Here is a 22994-nt window from a genome sequence, read left to right as displayed (position 1 = left end):
TTGAACCCATATGCCAGAGATCTAAAGAGAAGCTGTTGGCCTCTGGGGAGGAGCTGTTAGTCAAGCCAAGGATGCCCCCAGTGGATCTGTAACACCCTGATAATGGCTTTAGAGGACAGAGAGTAGAGCCCTTGTTTTCAGAGATGCTCTACCCTTCTCCTCCCAGGAACCCGGACCTCATCTATAGCTTTGCCATCTTTTAAAATAGAATCTCCCCACCTACCTCTGACTGCAAGGCAGCTAATGCCTCCTCCTCCCTCCATCTCCCCCTCAGCAAGGCTTGGAGAGAGAAACATACCTTTCACTCACTTTTATTTTCTTAAACTCTGGAAAAGGGGAGGCTAGGCCAGAGCAGGGGGATGGGGACATTCCTGTGGCCTTCCTAAGGCCAGGGACCCTCTTGTGGAATGCCGGGCTGGGAAGCTCAGAGCGGCAAGGGATATAGGCAACTGGCCAAATCCAACACAGACACATTCTTTTCATGGCAGTAACAACCACTGTGTGTGTGTGTGTGTGTTTGTGTGTGTGTATACACAGGAGTGTGCGTGGGGTAGGCGAAGAAGGCTAGAGAGAGGAGCCAGGCTCCTGTAATGGAGTACATAGGAGGCAGAGAGAAGATGGTAGAGGAATTGAACTGGGAAAAGCAGGGAGGGGAAACTTCTGATTTAGTCCCCATCTAAATTTAGGCCTGGGGTGGAGGTAGGCACAGTGAGAAGGCCTACACGTGTAAAGCTTCCCACTGCTCTTTATTCCTGGTGAGGCCAGAATGAGGAAAAAAAGGACTGGAGTGGGAGAGTGGGATGTTCAACACCAGGAAGAGACAACAGGCTGAGCATCCAGCTTCTCCTTCACTTCTTTCCAAACACTCTCCCCATATTACCAGAAAAACTTACTTGGGGTTCTTCATGAAAGTGTAGCTTAGATCTGGAGCCAGACAGAGGTATGTCTGTTCCTAATATTTTCCAAGTCACCTTGATGTGTGCACCATGTATAAGAATTCTTGAATTTAATTTTTACATCACCCCGGCTAAGACCTCATCACCTCCAATCTTGATTCCTGGAGTTTTTGCCCCTCTAGAGACATCCTGTAAGTGCCAGGGAACTTTTCTCAATAACATATTTCATTATGGTTTTCTCATAGAGCATCTGGGCTCAGACAGACTGAGCTGGCTTGTTCTCCAAGTCTTGCCACTATGTGGGACTGTTGGCAAATGGAGGGGTATGATCCTTTTCTCATGGCACATAAAAGGAAACTGAATCTCAATGGTGCTTACTTACTGAGTTAAAGTGAGGATTAAGCGAGATAACGTACTTAAATCACACATGGTAGTGCTACTAACAATAACTAATCTATTTTATTATTATTGTTATTATCATTAAGACCTTCTATGTGTCAGTCACTATTCTAGGAACTTTATATGTATTAAAACAACCTTTACTATGGACATCATAATCACCCCCATTTTACAGATCAAGAACCTAAGGCCCAAATGATGAAATTGATCTCTAATCGCACAACTAAAATCTTGGGACTGGGATAACAGGTTCATAAATATTACTTGATACCCATCCACTCCACTCCTGCTGAGGAATGTCTGCAACTCTTAGAAATGCTCTCCAATCTCTACTCTATCAAACCGGTACTTTGCAGTCTAGAAATGAAGCCCTGTCTTCCTCTGGGTCCCTGAGGAATTCATGGAGATTTTATTATTACTGGACTCCAGAGAAAATCCAAAGCACAAAGCTCTATATGATAAAAATATTGCAAAAAATATTAATTGCCTTGTCTGTCTTCCTTAACTGTTGAGGTGCCTGATCAACTTTTCATTACATTTTTAAAACCATAAATTTTAAGTCGTAAGTCCGAGAAACAAAACAGTATATCCTTCTTACCATAATTTAAAAACATGATCATGAACAGTGAATAGTTCCACACAGTCTATGGCCTTCGGTTCTGCAGAGCTGTTTGCCTGCTCATATGCAGTTGGCCTTTCTGGCTTGCCTCGTGACCATGGAGAAGCGCCCATCCACAGGGCACAACTGTGCAATGCAGCTGTCACAAATTTCAATAGTGTTGCTTCAAAATGCTGCTAACAGGTGGCCCTAAAATCTTAATAATTCAGATTGGAGATAGTATCACAGGCCCAGCAGACTATGAATGGGCTGTATTCATGGTTTCTTTTTCTACCTAGATTATAAAACTAGAGGTAGAAGGAATCTTAGATATCATCTCACAAATCACAAAAGGAGTGATTTCACAGGTCACACAGTTAGTTAGAGCCAAATCTGGTTTGGTTAGAGGTTGGAAAGTCTCCTTCAGTCCATCCACAGGATCTCTAAGTGTTTCTTTGAACATACTTCTTGATTTGCCAGACCCAAAGCTCTTACAGGGCAACATTGGATCTCACCTTTTAATATTTTCTGCTACAGCCCCCAGTAAAAAGCTTTACAAAAAGCAGACCTCAGACTAACTGGCTAGCTGGTCTACCGTTAGAAAGCATCTAAAAAATAACTGACCATCTATTAGCAATCCCACATCTCTTCCCACTTGAGTTTCCATATGAGCTCATTTAAACTCCAATAGCACAGTTATTCCCCAAGGGTTAGTCCAGCAGGCCTATATGACAAGGTCAGAGGGTATCCATTAGCCCAGCTCTAAACTGATGCCTGCATGACTGTTGTTGAAGTGTGCGTGTGGATCAGACCAGTTTGGACTAAGGTACCATATATGTGTTCATTTCAGGGACAAAGCCTCTGGTCCTCTTAATAGGATACAGCATAGAACCAGAAGTAGGGCTTGGCTCAGGCTAGAACTGACCTTCAATTACTAGGGGCCTGATGTGACCTAGAGCATCTCTGCTCTATGCTCATGAAAGTCCAACAGAGGATTCAACTCCGCACATGGGCCTGGGACTGGTGATTATTAGTGGATAATATTCATGAGGGCTTCTCACTGCTGAGTCATCTAGAAAAGTAGCCAGTGTGTACACCTTTTCCCTGGGAAGATGCCCAAATGCCTGTATCTTGACATCAAACTCTTTATTGCAAGTGTACTGTCACAGCCCCCTGTAATGGCCTCACTGTTCCAGTCCTTTACACACATTGCCCTGAACTTTACCATCTCTAGACCTTGGCCCAAGATCTTTGCCTAGATCTTCTACCTTTTCCCTCAGATTGATTCTATCCTTAAAATTCCAGCCCAGCCCTTGTCGTGTCTAGGAGGCACCCATGCTTGGCACGTCCTCTGGTATCTTTATTACTCCATTGGTCCACAGCACACACAAATTCCATTTGTAGGTGGCTTGGGCAATGTAAGCACTACCACATGCCAAGCCATCTCCTCCCAGTGCAGATGTTCTTCCCAGTAGACAGTGAGCTGCCTGGTGTTAGCAACACCAGCTTCTCTATCCACACTGTCTACCCTTATCCCTGCCAAAGAAAGAACCCAGGAGAGAGATCTGCAAACAAGGAGCAGCCAATCCATGAGGCTGACTGATACTGCCTGTAGGATAATGGATGCACTGACCTCATTCAGCTTGACCCAGTTGAAGGACTTCAGTGGGTGGGAAGGTTGAGGGACACACTTCTTCCTGAGTGGGATATCACTGCTGGGGAAGGGGTCTGGAGGGAGGGGCAGGCCCATGCTGAAGCAAGGTGGGGCTCCAGGGGGAGTGGGAGGCCCACCGGGTGGGAGGGGTGGCGGTGGCGGTGGGGGGCAGCAGGCGAATGGTAGAGGGGGTGCGGGTGGAGGCAGGTCATTGGTTGTCATCGAGGAAGACAAGGTGAGTGGGCCACCAGGGGGAGGTGGGGAAGAAACAAGTCCTGTCTGTGGGGAGACAGAAAAATCAAAAGAACAAAGCCATCAGCAATGATACCTTTCAGGGCCCCCACAATTTTCCTTTCCTTACTCTTATTCTCCATCTATACTAGATCCCCCCAATCCTGTTCTTACCTCCCACATACATTTAGCCCCCATTTTCTCTCTGTATCCCAAACATTCAACACACACATACACATATACAACCACAGACAGACACACACATAAGTCAAACACCCATCATAGACAGTGGACAAAGTCATAGTTATTACAATGCAACAGCAGTATTGACACATACAGTTGTGTAGGCTACTACCTGCACAAGGGCATCCAGCTGAGGGCGGGGGGGAGCCAAAATCCCACCTGCACTCTGCTTCCAAGGTGTGCTGCCTGGGACAGTGTCACCCAGAGGAAGGAGCATTATTTTTTCTAAGTAACACAAAAGTGCCACCCTTACAGCCTCAGGGGTCCCCTCTATGCTGGGCTGAGGTACCCGTCTCTCTTCTCCCTCATCCTGGGGTCTCTGGCCCCTCCCCGCACCTGTTCTTCCCACCACATCCTAAAGTCTTGACTATGTAAAAGGAGAGAAGGGCGCCTACGTACTGAGATTTCACTGAGTTGAGCTACCAGCTCAGCCACTTGTCCCCGAGCCTGGCGTAGCTCTTGGGACTCTCGGGCCAGCTTGTCCTTCATCTTGTTCAGCGTCCGCATCATTTCTTCCTTCTCCAACGTCTTTGTCTCACATTCTCGCTCCTTCCTCTCCAGCCTGCTCACCAGCTCCGTGTGTTCTGGAATGGGGTGGGACAGGATAGGAAATTGAGAGAAAGACTGTGAATATGTGTGCCTCCCCCTCCAAAGGGGTAGGTGGATCCTGAGCTGGGCAGGGGAGGAGGTGAGCAGAGCGAGAGGTAAGTTTAAGCAAAGATCCTCACCTTTCCGGAACTTCTCTGCCTGGTCTCGCCACTGTTTCACTTCATTCTCATTGATGAGCCTAGTGGGGATTAGAGAGAAGTATCTGTTGAACGCTGGCTCACAGCCTCCCAGGAGACACATCATCTTCCTATTCCCAATACTGGTGCCCTGATCTCCAATCTGTCCAGCCAAATCAAGGAGGACAGGATTTTGACTCTCCAGATGTTTCTCCAGGTCCCCCTCCCTGCCCAGTTCTCATTATGTGTCTCTCCATGAACTGTGAAATCTGAAAGGACCCTTAGATTCCTTATAACCTAATCCCGTTGTGAAAAGTTGAACCTCCCAAGACCAGAGATGGAGACAACAGCTAAATAATGGTAGAACTAGGACTAAATCTCAGGCTTCCCTTAGTTGTATAATGATTTTTATCATTTGTAAAAATAGATTTTTGCACTGACAGAGATTGAAATATTGGCCCTACTGTGGCCCAGGCTTCCTAAAGACCAGTGTGTAAGAGGAAGAGAAATTGCCTCCCTAACAACACAGAATGGGTGTGTTGAGGGTAAAGAGGGGATGGATCTAATCATAGGAAGTCCTCATTCATGTCAAACTCTTGTAATGGGGGTTAAAAGTAAGCTTTCACCTGGACACCAAGGTATAAAAGAGGTGAAACCCTAAGGTGAGATCTCAATAATCATTTCTTTTTTAAATCTGAAAATGTGGAAGAGTTAGAGCCATGACCCCTACCTCCTCAACTAGATCAAGGATATAAAAAGGGGACAGAGCATGGAGGGGGAAATAATTTGTGCAGAGATTTCTTTAGAAAGAGTTATTGCCATTGTCCCCAGGGGCACTACCTCCTTCACAACCATCCATTGAAATGGATTCTTTTGGCCAGAGAGTTTTGACCCATGTTCCTTGACATTGGGTGGGAGGCATGGTAGACTGAGGTCTGACTTGGGGCCAGGTAGATCTAGAATATGAAGAAGCAGAAGCATTAAGCAGGAGAGGGCTGCTGAACTGGGACTTGCTGGCACTTCTAGAGTTTGAAGGTAGAAGAAATTGCATAAGGGTTTCCCATGAGCTAGATGTAAGCATTGTTGAGGAAACTGGGCCGAAGCTATTTTAAGTCTTGTCTAAGAAGTCCACCTGGGAGAAAAATGGACACTGCAACAATGTAAATCTAGTGTATTGCATTGCCAGTGAATCAGGAGCTGATAAAAGGGATGGTACCAGCCAGCCCTGAAGAAAAAAAGACAACCCACCTTGCATGGCCAGTGACCAGGGTTTTGTAGTAAAAGGCACCCAGCAAGAAACTTCTGAAGACATCAAAATATATTTCACATCTTTACCCACATGCCAAGCCCAGAGAGCAGGAAGCCTGTTTACCAAGTTACTTGATCAAATAAGACTTTTCCCTTTCTCCTTCTGGCCCCCATGCTGCCACTGATGGGAGTAGAAACTGGTTAGATACTGGGAAAGGGGGATATAATGGGTTAGAAAAGAAACAGAACAGAGAAAGAAAGCCAGCCATCGCACACACATATGTACGCATGCATGCACATACACCCTTCCCACTGTAGCCTCCTGTCCTCCTGGCACCAGTCCAGAGAGAGAGGTTTAAGGCTCAATCAGATCTACAGTGTTGATTCACATCTGGGACTAGTCTTTCCAGTTGTGACTTAAAGTAATTATAGAACTTCCATTGCCGAAGGAGCAGCAAAAATTTCAGTGCACCTGTTAGGATTTTAACTACTTCAACCTCTGACTATTTGTGCAAATGAAAACAGTAGATGAATAGTTGAAAAATCATTTTCTGCTTAACTTTCGAACACAATACAATGAATTACCGAGAACCAATTTATCTCCTTAAGGGCAATTGGCTCAGATTTATACTGAAAGATAAGTAAAAGTTTAAAATTAAAAATCAAGGTCTGAATATTAATTGATGTGACTTGAAACTTAGTTCTCTGTGTTTCTCTATCCCCAGTACCAGTCAAGACAATAAGTCACAAGACTTTAGACTCTAATATCCTTGTCCAACATCCTCATAAGCAAATGGCCATGCTCCATGTCAGTGGTCTGCAAACTTTCTCTAAAGGGCTAGATTAAATATTTTAGGTTCTATATACAATATAGTTTTTGTTGAATATTCCTGTGTTTGTTTTCAACAATTCTTTTAAAATGTAAGAACTATTTTTAGCTCATGGACCATACAAAAACAAGCTGAAGGACTAGAGTTAGCCCATAGGCCATAGTTTGCTGACTCCTCCTCTATGTGAATGTGTTTAAATTGTTCCTCTATCCCCTCCATGCAGTGGATCATTGAGAGCTGAGTAACCCCCCTATAAATCTGTGTTGTCCAATATAGTGTTTGCTAGCCATATGTCATATGACTATTTGAATTTAATTAAAAGAAAATAAAATGTAAAATTCAGTTCCTCAGTCACACTAGCCCCATGGAAAGCACTCAGTGGCCACTTTTGGACAGTGCAGACATGGAAAATTTCCATTAGCTCAGAGAGTTCTTTTGGGCAATATTGTTCAATATTGACACCATTTAGAGGTGTCTGGCTTGAGAGAGGGAGCTGAGGTTTCACTGGTGAGCCGCCAAGTAAGAGAGAGATGTGGAAGGAGGAGGAAGGCAGGTGAGGGCTGGCCACTGCTCACATGTTGACAATGTTCTTGACATTGAAGTTCTCCAAGGGAGCCAGGTCAGGGTCCATGCCCCTCTCATCCTGGAGGACAATCTGCTGGATGATGCGGTCCAGAAGCTGCCACTGCTGGAAGTAGCCACCATTCCGCTTATCTGCGGGACAACAGTCATATCTTTACTGAGCCCTGGAGCCCCCTGGACCCTTGCCCTGGAGTCACTGCCTGGGCCCTTTCAGTGTTTACATGTGTCCCTCCCTCCCTCAGCAAGCTCCCAGTTTTGATGGCAGAGGCAATGCAGTTGCTGACGATGGAGAATCACAAATCTGGTCATTTCTTGATTATCTGTAAGTGACCCTCTATGAATGTATCAATGCCCTCAACATATTTCTCTACTCCCTGAAATGCTTCCTGGCTGCCTTTCTTCCCTGTTGGCACCTGAGGATTCTGTGCCTTTGGAATGCAAACTGCTTTTTACATTATCTAAAAAAAAAAAAAAAAAATCTCCTTTTAAAAAGTAAATCTGCTCCAAAATATTACATACTGAATAATGAAGTCTCCAGGGGTGGGGGGGAAGAATAGGATTTAGGATTATCTATGTTATTGTTCTAAAGAGAAAGATTGAAATTCTAGCTTCTGTGAGTACTCAAAGGTAGCTAGGTGTCCACTGCCACTGAAGTAAATAAAAAAAAAAAAAAAATCTCCTTTTAAAAAGTAAATCTGCTCCAAAATATTACATACTGAATAATGAAGTCTCCAGGGGAGGGGGGGAAGAATAGGATTTAGGATTATCTATGTTATTGTTCTAAAGAGAAAGATGAATGGAAACTAATTACAGGTATGCACCTAGAGGGAGTTAGGCTCAGTTGGAGAAGTGGTAATAAAATCCAGGAAGATTTTTTTGGTGAAGGTGACCCTGAACTAGAAGGCAAAAGCATTGAGTGCTGTGCTTGATCTCACAAGGCCCCATTGTCTAATAATAGTCTGGCTGGACATAGACTTTCTTTTCCCACGATAGCCACAAGCTTCTTTTCATTAGTTCTTGATCTCCAATGCTTTGTCTCTATTGACCACCAAGGGAGTTCAACCAGCATGATCCTCAACTCGGAGTCAAACTATTAATGCCTACAGGGTGGGAGATCATGTCTGCAAGGCCCCATTCTGAAGCAAAATAGAGAGACCCATACACATTGCCCGTGAAACACAAAACACAGGAACTCATGGGAGCAGAAGTCAGTTTTCCCAGGGACTTCCCAGATCTTCCATGATGATCTGGACTGATTTTTGTAGAAGACCTGAGGCCATCCTGGTCCAGGCCACTATCTCTCTTTTCTTTTCGCCATTCCACTGACAAAGGCATTGCAATATGGCATTGTTTTCTATTTACCTTTCACCCAGGAAAATACAGTAAAGCCAGTTCACTGGCTCAGAAGTAGAAGTAAAAGTTTCATCTAAAGCCTGACCCGAGAGAAACAAAAATTCTTTTATATGTAAAGACTTGCTCAGCCTCAAGTTTATCCACTGTAAACCGGAGATAATAATGCATATTCTATAAGTCATTTTGAGGTTTAGAGACACTGTACTAAAGGACCTTACATCATACCTGGCCCAGAGTTGGCACATAAGAAATTATGTCACCATCACCACCAGCACCACTATCACCACCACTAAAGAAAGTCTGTCTACATTGACCATGATGGTGGCCCAGACTAATTTTCCAAATATTTTGTTTTGTGAAGAGCTTAAATACCAAATGCTTAAAGCTCATTTCAAATTGTATGCTGGGGTGGCTATTCATAATTATGTGTGCTTTATATAGTCACTGTGCACACCTGGATCTTCAAAGTTTAGCATGTGCTCCCATAGATGCTGACATTTGGTATTTGCAAGGAGAGGCAGGGGCAAGGGTGTTAGGGTGAGAGCCAGCAAAGATTAGAGGGAGGAATTGATTTAAAAGAAAAAAAATCAGTCTGCTCATTCCACATCTGTGCTACTCCTCCAAACGCAAAACTTCTTTTGGAACTTCCCAAGAGGCCTAATCATTCTGTCAGGAACTGACAGCCAGAGCTGTTTGATTTCACAGTGATTGAGCTACTGCTGTTGGACTAAGATGTTGGTATCGCTCAAGGTCAAGTCCCTAGCAATTCCCCAAGGTGACAGTGGAAGTCCTGACCTCAAAGAAAGAGAGAAAAGCAGGGGCCTGAGTCCTGGCCTGGCCTCCCAGGGGCATGTGCAGAAGGTGACATGGTGAGACTCACCAACCCAGGTCCTGACACTTTGTCTCAACCTGCCCTGGGCCAGGGCTTGGGCCAACAGACGGAAGTGGCAAGTGTGGGCTACTCACAGGGCATTTGTAGGCAGTGGTGCAGGACAGACAGTAGGCAGGGGTAGGCTTCAGTGTGCTTCAGCTTCTTGTGGATCAGCTCAAACATCTGGGAAGCACTCTTGGTGTCAATGTGGACCTGAGGGAGTGAAGGGAGCAGTGACTGGGGAGGGGGCGGGCAGACGAGGAAGAGAATGGGATGAGAGGAAGACCCTGCCTCCATCAACTGACCCCATCCCCAGGAAAGAGTACCTTCCACTGCCTCTGGCCCAGGCTTAAAAAAGGAGGCAAGAGATGTGCTAATTATATTAACCAGGGTTTCTCAACCTTGCTTGGCATTTTTGGCATCTTGCATTGAATAATTTTTGTTGTAGGGGCTGTTCTGTGTATTGTAGGGTGCTTGAAGCAGCACTGGTCTCTATCTTTCAGATGCCAATGGTATCTTCCTCATACCAGTTATGATAACTTAAAAATGTCTTAAGATATTGTAAATGTCCCTGGGGTTGGGGTGTGGCAGAAAACTCACTCCTGGTTGAGAACTGATTCAAACTAAGGGAAAGAAGCAGAGGCATAGGTAAGTCAAGAAGCAGGTGCCATGGGTCCACACCTGGGTTCAAATCCTGGACCTACTCTCTAGCTGTGTGACAATAGGCAAGCTGCTTGTCCTCTCTAACCTCAGTTTCTGTATCTGTAAATCCAGGGCTTTTGAGAGAATAAAATAGGATGGTGCTTGGTGACTGAAGTACTACCCAAAAGCAGGTTCCTGTTTGAATAGGGATTTTATAGTACAATATTTAAGCAGCAGAATTGTGTATTTTCAGGATTACTAAGGCTACAATGAAAATATGATTTTGTTTGCTAAGCCTGATCTGGTTAGTGATGGTAAGAAGTGACTCAGGAAATTGCTGGAAGGCAGAGGGAGAGTTGTCCAGGAGAGGCATGTATAAGAACCCGCTCTCTTTCCTTCGGGGGATTTAGTCTCCTAGAGGGTAGACACTCCACCAGGTGAGGCCGACCGGGTGAGGCCCACCAGGTAAACCCACCATACTGCTGGGGCTTCAGAAGTAGGACCTGGCCATGGGGGTACCCACCAGGGAATCCAACCAACACTGGACCTACCACAGCACAGGATCTGAAGAAGTGGCTGTGGGGCCACCTGGGACCCCACTGCAGTCACCTCACCCCGGCAGGCTCCTCACCATGTCAAACCTCCTGGCTAGCTCCAGGTCATCCTCATTCCGGACCATCTCAAAGAAGTCTAAATGCCTAAATAGGATGGGAGTATAGACAGTGTAGACATTACCACCAGGACACCCTTAGTTGAGGGTTACAGCCCCTTTGAGTACCCCACCAGCTAAAACTGAAAGCTTCATTCAGGTGAGGCCAATGTCAAACCAGAAAGAAGACAGTTGTCTGTAGGCCAAAACTTCCCTCCTTTACAGAAGCCCATGCCCCTCTCTCCGGGAAAGCAACCCAGGGTTCCATCACCTTAAATCAGGCTTTCTCAACGTTGGACATTATTGACATTCGAGTTTGGATTACCCTTGGTTACAAGAGGCTAATCTGTGAGTTGTAGGAAGTTCAAAAGCACCTCTGATCTCTACCCACTAGATGCCAGTAGCATTCCCCCACCTTGAACTGTGACAAGCAAAAATGTCTCCAGTCATTGCCAAATGTCCACAGTGAGATAAAATCTCTCCCACTCAAGGACTATTGCTCTACATATACCTTCCCTGGTGTTCTCATACTGTTCCCATGTTAGCCCTCAAAGTCAATATCTTCTGTTCTACCCCATTCACGCCCCTACTCCAATTCAAAAGGATTCATTCTCTCTCCCTTAAGGCCTAGAGTAATTAAATAGCCTGTACCAATGGGACAGAACCAGAGGGGACTTACTGGTAACACAAGGGAATGAAATTATGCCCTTTGATCAATAAGGACCTTTATGGCTTGGCTTTTGAGAGGGGTATTTCTTTGTTGAGAAGAAGTGCACTGCAAGACACTTAACATTCCTGGCCCCTAACAGCCAATACCATTAGTGCCCCCACCAACCAGTCTGAAAACCAAATAATACTCCCACATGTTTCCAAATGCCTTCTGGGGGCAGTAATGCCATGGTTGAAGACTACTGGATTCACCTGTCTACAGCATCAGAGATGAGATGGCAGGTCAAGAAAGAAGACAAGCCGGAACATAGGTAAGATGTGGACAATGCGGGGAGATATGTACCACCACTACCCCCATTCACAGAGAGAGCAGATTCTGAATCAACATTAGATATTGCAGGTAGTCTCCAGTGGAAAGGGGAGCCTCCACAAAGGTCCTGATCATCTCCCACCGAGGTACTGTCCCCATAGTTCTGCCATGGGGATGGGTGACTTGGGCCTTACTTGTCCAGGATGGCATTCTCGTGCTGCCGGAGTTTGTCAATCACAGGCTGTATCCCCAGCATCAGGAACTCATACCGTAGATGTAGGCGGAACTCCAGATTATCCTGGGGATCAGTGAGGGAAGATCAGACTAATTGGCTGGCCTCAATTTCCACAAGAGTCCCCAGCAGACCCTCATGCCACTCCAGTTATCATCCCACCATATCTCCTACAGCAAACTTATCTGGAACTACTTCAATGCCCAGAGTTCCAAGAAAGGGTGGAAGGAAACATCTTTTGCTATTGCTAATTTACTCCCTTTAGATCTCTTGCCTCATCTCTTTTAGGTCTCTTACCAGTTTTCTCTTAACTCTTGGCATCAAAGAACAATATTGTAGAGTAATATAGAACACAAGCTTTGCAATCAAATAAATCTTGGTTCAAATCCCTGCTCTGCTACTTATACTAGTTTTGTGGCTTTAGGAAAATCTTAGTTTCCTCATCTGTAAAATGGACATGATATTACTCACCTATAGGAATAATATCAATAAAAATTACCTGAGGAGTCATGGTTACCAACTAATCAAAACAGATGTCAGCCATAAATAGCTAGTACTAACAAAGGTGATGTCAGCATTTCAGGAACAGATTATTCCCCCAATCCACCTCACCTAACTCAGGTCATCAGGACTGGATGTGGAAAAAAAAAAAAAAGGCATGATGGCAGAAAAGATGGAAAAGTGAAGATTATTAAAGTGCCCCTTTTATTCTTCAATAAGCTGACTTCGACTGGGGCATCTAATTACCTTAGAATTTGAGTTCTTTAAGTTCTTCAATTGTTGCTACTTTTATGGTTTAAGAATCGCATTATGACCCCCCCCTCAAAAAAAAAGAAAATAAAATACCGCACCTCTTCACAGAAGGTGCTAGAAAGGCATGATTAGCCAATCCAGAAACCAGTCCAGAAACAGGACTTTAGAAAGCTCTAGAAAGAAAGGCCAATACTTGCCCTCTTCCTACAAACGATCTCTCACCACCCTAAGCCACCATCAGCCAGCCAAGATCGGTTTGTTCATGACACACATAATGCAGGATGCTGCCTATGCAGGAAACTCCCCAGGAACCCCTCATGACAGCAAGGTTAATGACAAGCCAGTTTTTTGTTGGTCACAAGTGAAAGAGGCAAGAGCTGATAAAGATAATCTGAAGACATTGATGGTAGTGGCAGCCATACCAATCAGATGCCTTGACCCCTTTCCTCTGCTACTTACCCAGGAAGCACTCACACATTTTACTCCAAGTCTAGAAAGTCAGGGTACAGCAAGGACAAGGTGAAGGTGCCTCACCTCTCCAGCTCCAGCATTGAGGACAGCATTGATAAAGGACATGATGGCTGTCTTCAGATTTACTTCATCCCGGTACCGGCCCAAACTTCGGTCCAGCTCATTCAGCAGTGTCTGGATGGAAAAGCATGACAGGAAAGAAGAGGAGGGCTCAAGATCCTATAGGGCCAGCCTCTGCACCTTTGCTCCTGCTATTCTAAATATCCAGAATGCCCCATTCATTCTCTCTATCCAATCTATCCAACTTATCTGGGACCTTCTCTAAAGCTCATCTTTTCTAAGAAGCATCTTTTGCCTCTCCACACCTCAGTCTCCATCCTGCCTTACTTCCTCTTTACTCAGCCTTTGGGGCTCAGGTCAATTAGAGCAGCACTCTACAGTTCTTTACAGCTTGTACATATTTGCTGCCTAGCTCCTTGACAGCATGGCCGCTGTCTTTTATCTCTTTTGTATCTTCTGCAAAGAGTCAGGGGCCACTTTTTGGAAAGAGTAGGTGCTTAAAAATGTTTGATGACAGAATAAACAAATAACCTATACTGGTGGATAAACCACAGTTTGTAATGACAGTTCACATCTATCGTGACTTACGCTGCACCAAGACACTTTATACTTATTGTTTATCTCATTACTTTTCTGGGGCAGGTCTGGAAGAAGAAAAGAGAATAGCATGGCTGAGCTCCCAGGACTGGTTTCAGTGTTCCACAGTAGGCCCTGACCCAGGCATAGGACCTACAATCTTGACCCTGCAATTACATTCAACTCTTGACTGAGCCTCTATAATGAGCCAGATGCTGGGCTCAAGTAGCTAGAGCCACAAAAATGAAGCAAACTAATACTCCAGCCACAAAGAACCCATGTTCTAGCAAGTAGTACATTTCCCTAGCTAAACTCATATTCGTAAGGCCTTTCATGTCTTTTTATATCAAGCCTCTGCCAGTCCCTCACCTGGAAGCGCGTCCTCTCAGCTGCATACACCTGGTAGTGTAGCATGGCCTGCAGCACCTTTTTGTGGCCACCAGGCACGAGGCAGACAGCACCAAGGATCTCTAGCACAGCCACCTTGGTCTTGCTGTTCTCAGTGCGCAGGCTCTGTGCGATGGTGCTGATGGCCTCGGGCTGTGCCAGCACATGAGCCCGCCCCTGGGAGTTGTTCATCAGAGCCTTGATGCAGCCTATGAGGGAAGTGTGGATGCGGCTCTCACAGGTGGCGTGGTCCATGCTCCGGAGGAAATTCAGCAGACAAGTCAAACCATCCAGCTCAATGAAGCGAGTCACAAACCTGCCCAGGCCAGAACCATTAGCAAACCAGATATTCTTCATTTGCATATTACTCTGCATACATTTTGCAAATAGTTACCCCATTACCTGTTTACCACTGGGTCCCACCTACAGTAACTTCTTGGTTCATTTATAAAGTTTATCCAAAGCACTAAAATCCTATCATCCTCACAGGGGACTTGCATCTTATTTACATTTTAAATGCTGTGCATTTGCATGTCATTAACTGTAAGCTGCATTGCTAGGATGCTATATATGTGAATGTGATGATCATGATAATTATTGCAATAATTATTACAGCTGTTAAACCTGAAGACTCATCTCCAGTGAGAATGGGAATTAAGAGAATTACAGTCTGACAACAAGGAAGACTTCCAAACTGGGGGATGGAAATATGTGGAATAGATTCAAAGTCACTGAGTCAAGGGACCAAGATTGGGGAAGATATTCTTCAAGGAATCCTTAAGAAATCAGCTGAATCATCTAGAATGTTAGCAGAAAACATTAAAAACCATTTAGTTCAGTAGTGCTTAACATGGAGTCTATGTTCCCCTAAAGGCTCTATGGTTAGCATTCAGGAGTCCATGAACTTGGATAAGAAAAGAAAATTATATAGGCATACTTCATTTGATTGCACTTTGCTTTATTGTGTTTTAAGATATTGCATTTCTTACAAATTGAAGGTAAGACCCTCCACCAGCAAAACAATTATGACTTGCTGAAGGTTCAGCTGATCGTTAGCATTTTTTAGCAATATGGTATTTTTTAAATTAAGATACATACAACATTTTTTAGACATAATGCTATTGCACATTTAATAGACTATAATATAATGTTAACATAACTTTTATACGCACTGGGAAACCAAAAAAATTCATGAGACTCACTATTGTGATATTTGCTTTGTTGTGATGGTCTGAGCCCACAAGATCTCTGAGGTATGTCTATACTTTTATTTTTGAGAATCTCTAACTAAAATTTAGCATTTCTTTTAATGATTAAGGTAGGCAATAAATGACAGTGGTATTAGCAGAACCTGTGACTTTGTCACCCAAAGAAATTACAGCTATTTTCATATCAAATTACAATTGTTCCAGGTGGATTAAATATCATTTACACTCATCAGCACTCCAAAATTATGGTGGTTGCTAGTTCTTGCTATTTAATGCATAAAGAATCCATTAATTGCTACCTCAAAAATTTTAATATTTGATAACTGTATTTCAATTTAATTGGTTTATTTTTTAATCCTATCTGTTTTATTTATTTTATTTTAGATTTAAAAACAGCATTCGCAGAGCAGTCAATAGGTTTCATCTGGATGCCAAAGTCAGCCATGGTGCATGCACACACACACACAAACACACACACACACACACACACACACACACACACACACAAAGGCTTAGAACCCTTGATTTAGTAGAACAATAATTAATGATCTGAGGAATATCATAAATGAAGCTGAGGGAACCACTAAATATAATTATTATACTTGCTCCCAAGTGTACTTGTATTTCTATATTCTTATACAAATATGTTTAGGAAAAAAAAGATATACTCTCAAATTAAGTTGTTAAAATAGGTGTTATTTACATTTTTCTATTAAATGCTTTTCTGTTTTCCACAAAGTTTCCACCATGACTATGTGTAACTTTTATAATTATAATTTTATCAAGGAAAAGAAAAAAGAAATTGAAGTGGGCGACAAATCTGTCAACCTTTCTTCAACCTGGCTTCCTCATCCTTCCTGCATCACCTTCCGATGCCAGACCCCCACCCCAACATGAGAGACAAGTGGGGATGAAGGTGCTCCATTCTTGTTGAGGCTCCTGGGACAGACAGCTCAGCTCAGAAAATACCCCCCCCACACACACAACACACACAAACACATGTGTGCATACAGACTAACGTACTGGTAAATGTTAAACGATCAGCTCTCTGGAGAAAATCAAAAAGACCTGATTGTAGTGTTTGCCAATTTCCATGGTATAAATACCCCTAGCACAGCCAACTTCAATATGATGTCATTAAACGTGAAGTTGGGAAGAGATGCACCATTTATAGTGTTTCTACCTATGCATATACAATGGGTGTAAACGCAAGAGCATACATAATAGTGAAAAACATACATAACGGTAAAATGGAGTCAAATCATTAGGTAATTAGGGAGTAATGTTTCAAATATTTATTACCTTTGTTTTTGATATAATTTATTTAGTCATAAATTTATATTGACTACATTTTAATCACAGCTATGTTTAACATCAGCTGCAAAACTGCTGAAAATTTAACACTTGGCTCTCAAGCTGATAAGTGCCAGTTTCAAGACACAAGAAGAACCTGCAGCTCTTGCTCCCTCTTTTGACACTTGCACCATGTGGCCTCTACGGGAAGGGGAATGAGTGATGAGCACTGGGTTCTCCAGCCTTTGAGACACCCATCCCCTTTTCCTTGTTTGCCTGCCTTGTTCCTGCTCTAAAGGGTGAAATCTCATCCAAGGACACCACATCTCCCCCTAGCGGTTGGAGCATTTCTCACCCACATTTACCAAGCCCCCTCATTCTCAGAGCTTTCTTGTATACCTTGCCCTTATGACCCTCTTCCCTCCTGTTCTATTCTCCTCCTCAAAAAAACAAGTATCTGTCCTTAATTTCTCTTTAGATAGCTCTTCAGAACCTGAGATGCATTCCATTTTCCTATGTTCATCCTCCCTTCTCCCCAACATATCCATCCCCTGGCAGCCTCTCAGCTCCTCAGAGAAAGGTGGTGTGGGAGCTGATGAAGTAAACTGTAGAGAAGGCTGAAAAGTAGAGTTGGCCAAGGGGACCAGGATGGGAACAGAGTACTGTGTAAAGTTTCAGGAAGTTGATGCGAACCACTGTGTGAAGGGACGTGGAAGGAAATGAGGGAAGTAGAAACAGAGGGAGTCACCTCATAGGCTGTGTCCGGAGAGCCGTCTTCAGGTCTTCCACAACTTGGTTCCTCATCTCAGTCTCCTCTTCATCAAATGCGTACAGACTCTGCATCTGAGGAGGTAGAGCGGGGGTGGAGGTCATACTGGGCTGCCTGTCTCCCAGCCTCCTGTACCCCCATCCAAGATGTGAGGGGTCACTGTTGCCTCAGGAAGGGTGAGGCCTCAGGGAATGGTTTACTAAGACAGAATGTCAGACGCTAAGACAACTCAGGCTCTGGCCTTGGATTTCACTTTCCTCATCTGTAAAATGGGGAGAATTATTAGCTTAGTCTATTTCCTAAACCTGCATGATGTATAAATGTTTAAATGGCTGGGAGACGCTAATGTCACACGAGGAAGGGAGGGATTAGGATAACGTCTTGGGATCTGATCTCCAGTGAATGGGTGTGAGGTGCAGGGAAGGATGATGAAGGCTCACTCTCCCTCCTAGCCTTTCCAGGTGGGAGCAGGGCAGGAGAGGGACAGCCACTCACCGCAGCCATGGAGTTGATGCGGCCAATATAATAGTCAGGCCAGCTGGTCGCCAGCTTGTTGGGGTCTTCCTGCTCCTGGAAATAGAAGAACTGTATTGACCAACTGTCAAGACAGGCCCGTGGCCTGAGATCCTCGGCTTCGTTCCATGGACAGATTCATTTCTCAGCCCTGCCTAGATAGGGTGACTTCAAGGAAATTATAAAATCTCCCCAGGCTTTCATTTCTTCCTTGGTAAATATGAACAATGACCACAGAATGTCATGACCAGCCAATGACATGGGCAGAAACCATGTAGGTATATACACTTTCAACGAGCAATATGTACAATTAAAAATAATTTCCCCCTGTTATATTTGTTCTGTTTAATAAAAGGTAATTTTATGTCTGTTAAATTTAATAAAAATGTGTGCTATTTTACATATCTGATTTTTCAAGTTTTATTTTTTCTGATATCATTCTCATTGTATTTCACAAAAGTATTAGTCTGTGACAGTTTGGAAATTTAAAAACTTGGTTTTTCTCCCAGATAGTTTGAGAAGCATTTATATAAGGCATTTGGTGCAGTGCCTGGCACATAGTAGGTGCTCAATAAATAGTAACTTTACAAAAAGAGGGAAAGAAAAACTCTGAAGGCCCTGGGTTTTAGAAAGACTCAGGAGGGGTCTGTGCAGCTGGGAAGTAGAGCCCAGATCAGAGGGCCTTAGGCCCAGCTGCCAGGTCACAAGAGAAAACCTCGACTCTTCTCCAAGTATGGTCAAGAATGATGGCAGTTGGATAAACATTAATCTTGGAAAATCCAGCTCTCTCCTCAAGTCAAAGGATCTGCTCCTTCCTGTCCCTGTCTCTGTCACATCTGGCTACTCCCCATCATCTACTCTGCCAATCTCCTGCTTTCAAATCAGCATGAAAAACTACCTCTTCCAGAACCTCCTTGACGAACCACCTGTCTGCCAGCTGTCCTGGACCTTGTCCAGTATCCCTCAGCTCCATCCACTCAGACTTCATGATTTGGTTTCATAAAATCCAAATTTTAGGCCACTGGGAAAGCTGCCTGATTTGGTCTCGGTGATTTCATGTGACTACATGTGTTAAATCTCCATGACTGAAGCCCACAAATTCTATCTAATACTTTGGAGAAGGGAATCACAGAACCAAAAACAAATGCATCATCAAACAAATACTTTCCCACTTTTGCTGGCTCATCCTTTATCCATTCCATATGCATTTAATGAGCACCTACTATGCACCAATCATTGTACTGAGTCCTGAAAGTACTGAGCAAAAAGTCATAATTTCTACCTTCCATGGTGTCACAGTCAGGGTGGCAAATGCTCTGTGGTAGAACTGTCCAAAATGGGCCATAGAAACCTTGGGGGGGCAGCATTTAAAGAAGGCCCATAGGAGAGTGAGGTGGGGGGGTATGATGAGAGGATTGAGATAAATTATTAAAAATTACTGAAGCTAAGACAGGTGGGGAGGGTGTTACAGACAGAGGAATTACATTGTAGAAAGAGCAGGGGCTTTGAAAGTGTGTGGGGGAAATTACACACAATTTGATTTGGAAGGTAGGGAGAAATGTCCTTATATTTTAATACATGTTTTACTTTAGCTGTATAAAAGATCGACTTAAGGGAACTCCATACTTAATCAATTTGGAAAGTGAGGAATAATGAGACATGATTAATTTCTCCTGAAATTAATTTTCTCATTTCTTTCTCCCTTCCTCCCATGACTTGAGTTTTTATTAATACCTGTTTTTCTCAGAGTAGGATTCCTGGACACAGACCATAGTATTCTGCAGGTGCTTAATAAATGTGCATTGAGTGTACTAGATAGTGGCTTGTAGTGTGTGCAGCTCATGCATCTCGAGCAGGCTTGGGTTCTAGCAATGGTGTAGCCACTTGCTATAAATGGCTGGTGACTTTGGGTGAGTCCAGTGCCTCTCTAGGCTTTCCTTGCCTCATACATAGAATAAAGAACGAGAATGGATTGTTTCTCAGTTACCTACAACTCTAAAATGGTGTATGAGTCTAATCCTCCAATTTTATAAGATCAGTCTGGCTCAGTATAGAACCCTGGATGATACAAATATCTGAGCAAGGAAAGTAAGAAGAGAGCCATGATTGAGCTCAGGGAGCACAAAGGAGAAACAGCTGAGAAGCATCTCACATCTGTCAACCTTTTCCCAGGAGGTGACAGCCTGAGCCTCATAGCAGAGATAGCCAGGTCTAACTCCTAAACACTTATACGCTGAAGTCAAAGGAACAAGCTGCAAGTCTAAAAAATGGGAGAGTGGAGAGAGAGGAGGACAATGAGTCAAGAAAAGAAAAATAAAGTGAAAGAAACAGGCTAACACAGGAAAGGGGCAACAGAGACACACTGAAAGATGAGCAAATTAGATAGAAATGGAAAAAGATGGAGGAAGAAAGAAAAAGCCCAGCTGCTGGGAAAGCAGAGAGGGGAGATAAAATCCAATTAAGCCCTGACTGGCACCACATAGCCCTTTCTAGGGAGGACCAAAATCAGGAAGCTGATGACATCTTTTAATGAACAAGAGAAGAGGGAGGAAAGGGTGGTGAAAAAGGGGACTGATGTGTGACCCTGATATACATGATACCCTGTGAGGCTGAGCCTGGTACAGGACAGGTGCTAAAGATCCAGAAAAGGCCGCCCCCCCACCCCAAACTGAGTCCTACAACAAAGCTTCCCCCAGGTATGTCCCAGGGCAGCATGCCTTCCAGGCATGGGTACAGGCATGAGAAAGAGTCTAGATTTGTCGTCTTTGTATCTCCCTAACCCAGCACCACTCCTGGAACCCAGCAGGCACCTATTTAAAGGGTTTTTTAAAAACAGAATCCTGTTTCTCTGAGTATAAGCTCCATGAGAGTAGGGATTGTTTCTTGTCCTGATTTATTCACCATCACTGTCCTCCAACACCTAGAACAGTGCTGATATATAATAAATATATGTTGAATGAATGAGTGAGCATGGAAGTAATAGCTGTACTGTGCTGTGGATTGTGAGATGTCGGTGGAAGGGGTCTGAGATGGCACCTTCTTTTTGCTGCAATAGATCTGCCATTTCTTCTCAGGAGGCAGTGCAAACACAGCTTCTCGGTTTTTGTCAGTGAGATCCAATTCATCCTGCAAAGACAACAAGAAAAAATATCTGAAACCCAGAGATGATTCAGATTAGAATATTCGGCCCTTACAGGAAATCACAATTCCCCAAAACCTATCCCTCAGTCTACTATCTTCCTCCCAAAGAATATCAAAGTTATGATAGCACAATCCTTTCTCTGCTAGAACTACAGCCCCATCTCCTTGCTTCAACCCAAGCCTGTGCTGCTTCTAAGCTTCTCCTACTTCCTGTCCACCCTATCTTGTTTCTGCAAATCTACCTTTCTCTTCCAGTTCCTGACCATCTCCTACAATGCTTTGCTAGCCCTTTACCTTCTTGCCCAGAGTTTCTTGTTTTCCTTCCCTGTCCTTTTTGTTTTTCAATTAAAATTGGCATTCAATATTATTTGTATTAGTTTCAGGTATACAGCATAATGATTAGACATTTATATAATTTACAAAGTAACCCCCCTCCAATTGGTCTAGTAATGATTTGGTGCTATACATAGTTATTACAATATTATTGACGATATTTTCTATGTTGTACTTCAGATCCCTGTGACTATCTTCCAACTACCAATTTGTACCCCTATGTTCACTGCAGCACTATGTACAACAGCTAAGATATAGAAGCAGCCTAAGTGCCCATCAATAGACAATTGGATAAAGAAGTTGTGGTATATATATATACAATGGAATATTACTCAACCATAAAAATAATGAAATCTCACCATTTGCAATGACATGGACGAACCTAGAAGATATTATGCTAAGTGAAATAAGTCAGACTGAGAAAGACAAATATCATATGATCGCACTTTTATGTGAAATCTTCCCTGTCCTTCTTAAACTTGTCAACACCATAAGTCAAGGCAGGACAATGAAAGGAGTCATTCTACGGATCCTGTCCTTGCTCCTATCCTGACATTTCAGTCTCTCCTGAAATTCTCTGGCTCCCCTAACCTCAGTGTGGGTCCCAGATAAGGAGAGCTGGTTAAAGTGAGGGTCTGAGCAGCTCTCCTGGCAAGAAGGGGACACCATACCAAGGGAGATATTGATCTGCTTCCCACAGAGGTGTGCCTGCCAGAGGCAGCCTCTCCACCTGCATGACACCAGGGACAAGGCTGTGCATGCACAAGGCTTGGGGCTCCATCAGACTAGCTCACACTTTCTGAGGAGTAGAACTGAGAAGTTTCTGACATCATCAAACTTAGAGTAATTCTATGCGTAGTTTGGGGTGACTTTATAGGTTTGGCTATGCTGGATGGCCTCTAAAAAGCTCTCTTCTTTAAGATTCTTCTATGATTCATGAGTGATGCTCATCAAAAAAACAAAAAACAAAAAAATAGCTAATGTGCATGGTGAACATAGTGTGCTGTGAGTTTTTTTGTTTTTTTGTTTTTTTTAAATCAAGAGCAAAATCCTCATTAAGACAACAAAGTAAAATATCACTAATCTTTTTATCTTCAGAAATGATAAACAGTGAAAGTAATATCCAAGAAAATATAAGGGTTTTAAATATCAAAATCTATACTCTTTTTCCTATACTTTAATTCAAGAGAGATCACTTAAGACTTTCCTTCACCTAGGTCAGAACAGTCCAATAGAAATGCAATGTGAGCCACATGTACTTTAAAATTTTTCCAGTCACATTAAAAAAACTAAGAAATAAGTAAAGTTAATTTTAATAACATTTTATTTAACCCAAAATATCTAAAACATGATCATTT

At 43.4% G+C, this 22994-nt stretch overlaps 1 protein-coding gene across 2 annotated transcripts in view; it reads right to left on the bottom strand.

Moving 5' to 3' along the window:
- DAAM2 (dishevelled associated activator of morphogenesis 2) overlaps positions 1 to 22994 on the bottom strand; it is a 107625-nt gene that overhangs the window by 16291 nt on the left and 68340 nt on the right. For both annotated transcript variants that reach the window (XM_011354564.2, XM_011354565.2), the window contains exons 3-14: positions 21199 to 21288; positions 18145 to 18219; positions 17629 to 17723; positions 14362 to 14695; positions 13420 to 13530; positions 12095 to 12198; positions 10904 to 10970; positions 9726 to 9843; positions 7400 to 7538; positions 4750 to 4808; positions 4421 to 4605; positions 3527 to 3826 (exon numbers count right to left, since the gene is read on the bottom strand). In XM_011354564.2, the coding sequence (XP_011352866.1) occupies positions 3527 to 3826; positions 4421 to 4605; positions 4750 to 4808; positions 7400 to 7538; positions 9726 to 9843; positions 10904 to 10970; positions 12095 to 12198; positions 13420 to 13530; positions 14362 to 14695; positions 17629 to 17723; positions 18145 to 18219; positions 21199 to 21288 (1677 nt within the window). The remainder of the gene's footprint in view (positions 1 to 3526; positions 3827 to 4420; positions 4606 to 4749; positions 4809 to 7399; positions 7539 to 9725; positions 9844 to 10903; positions 10971 to 12094; positions 12199 to 13419; positions 13531 to 14361; positions 14696 to 17628; positions 17724 to 18144; positions 18220 to 21198; positions 21289 to 22994) is intronic.

The sequence above is a fragment of the Pteropus vampyrus genome, unplaced genomic scaffold (genome assembly GCF_000151845.1).
Source record: "Pteropus vampyrus isolate Shadow unplaced genomic scaffold, Pvam_2.0 Scaffold18, whole genome shotgun sequence".
Classification (NCBI taxonomy): Eukaryota; Metazoa; Chordata; class Mammalia; order Chiroptera; family Pteropodidae; genus Pteropus; species Pteropus vampyrus.
The sequence above is the reverse complement of the archived record's forward strand: the minus strand, read 5'-3'. Positions and strand labels throughout refer to the sequence as shown.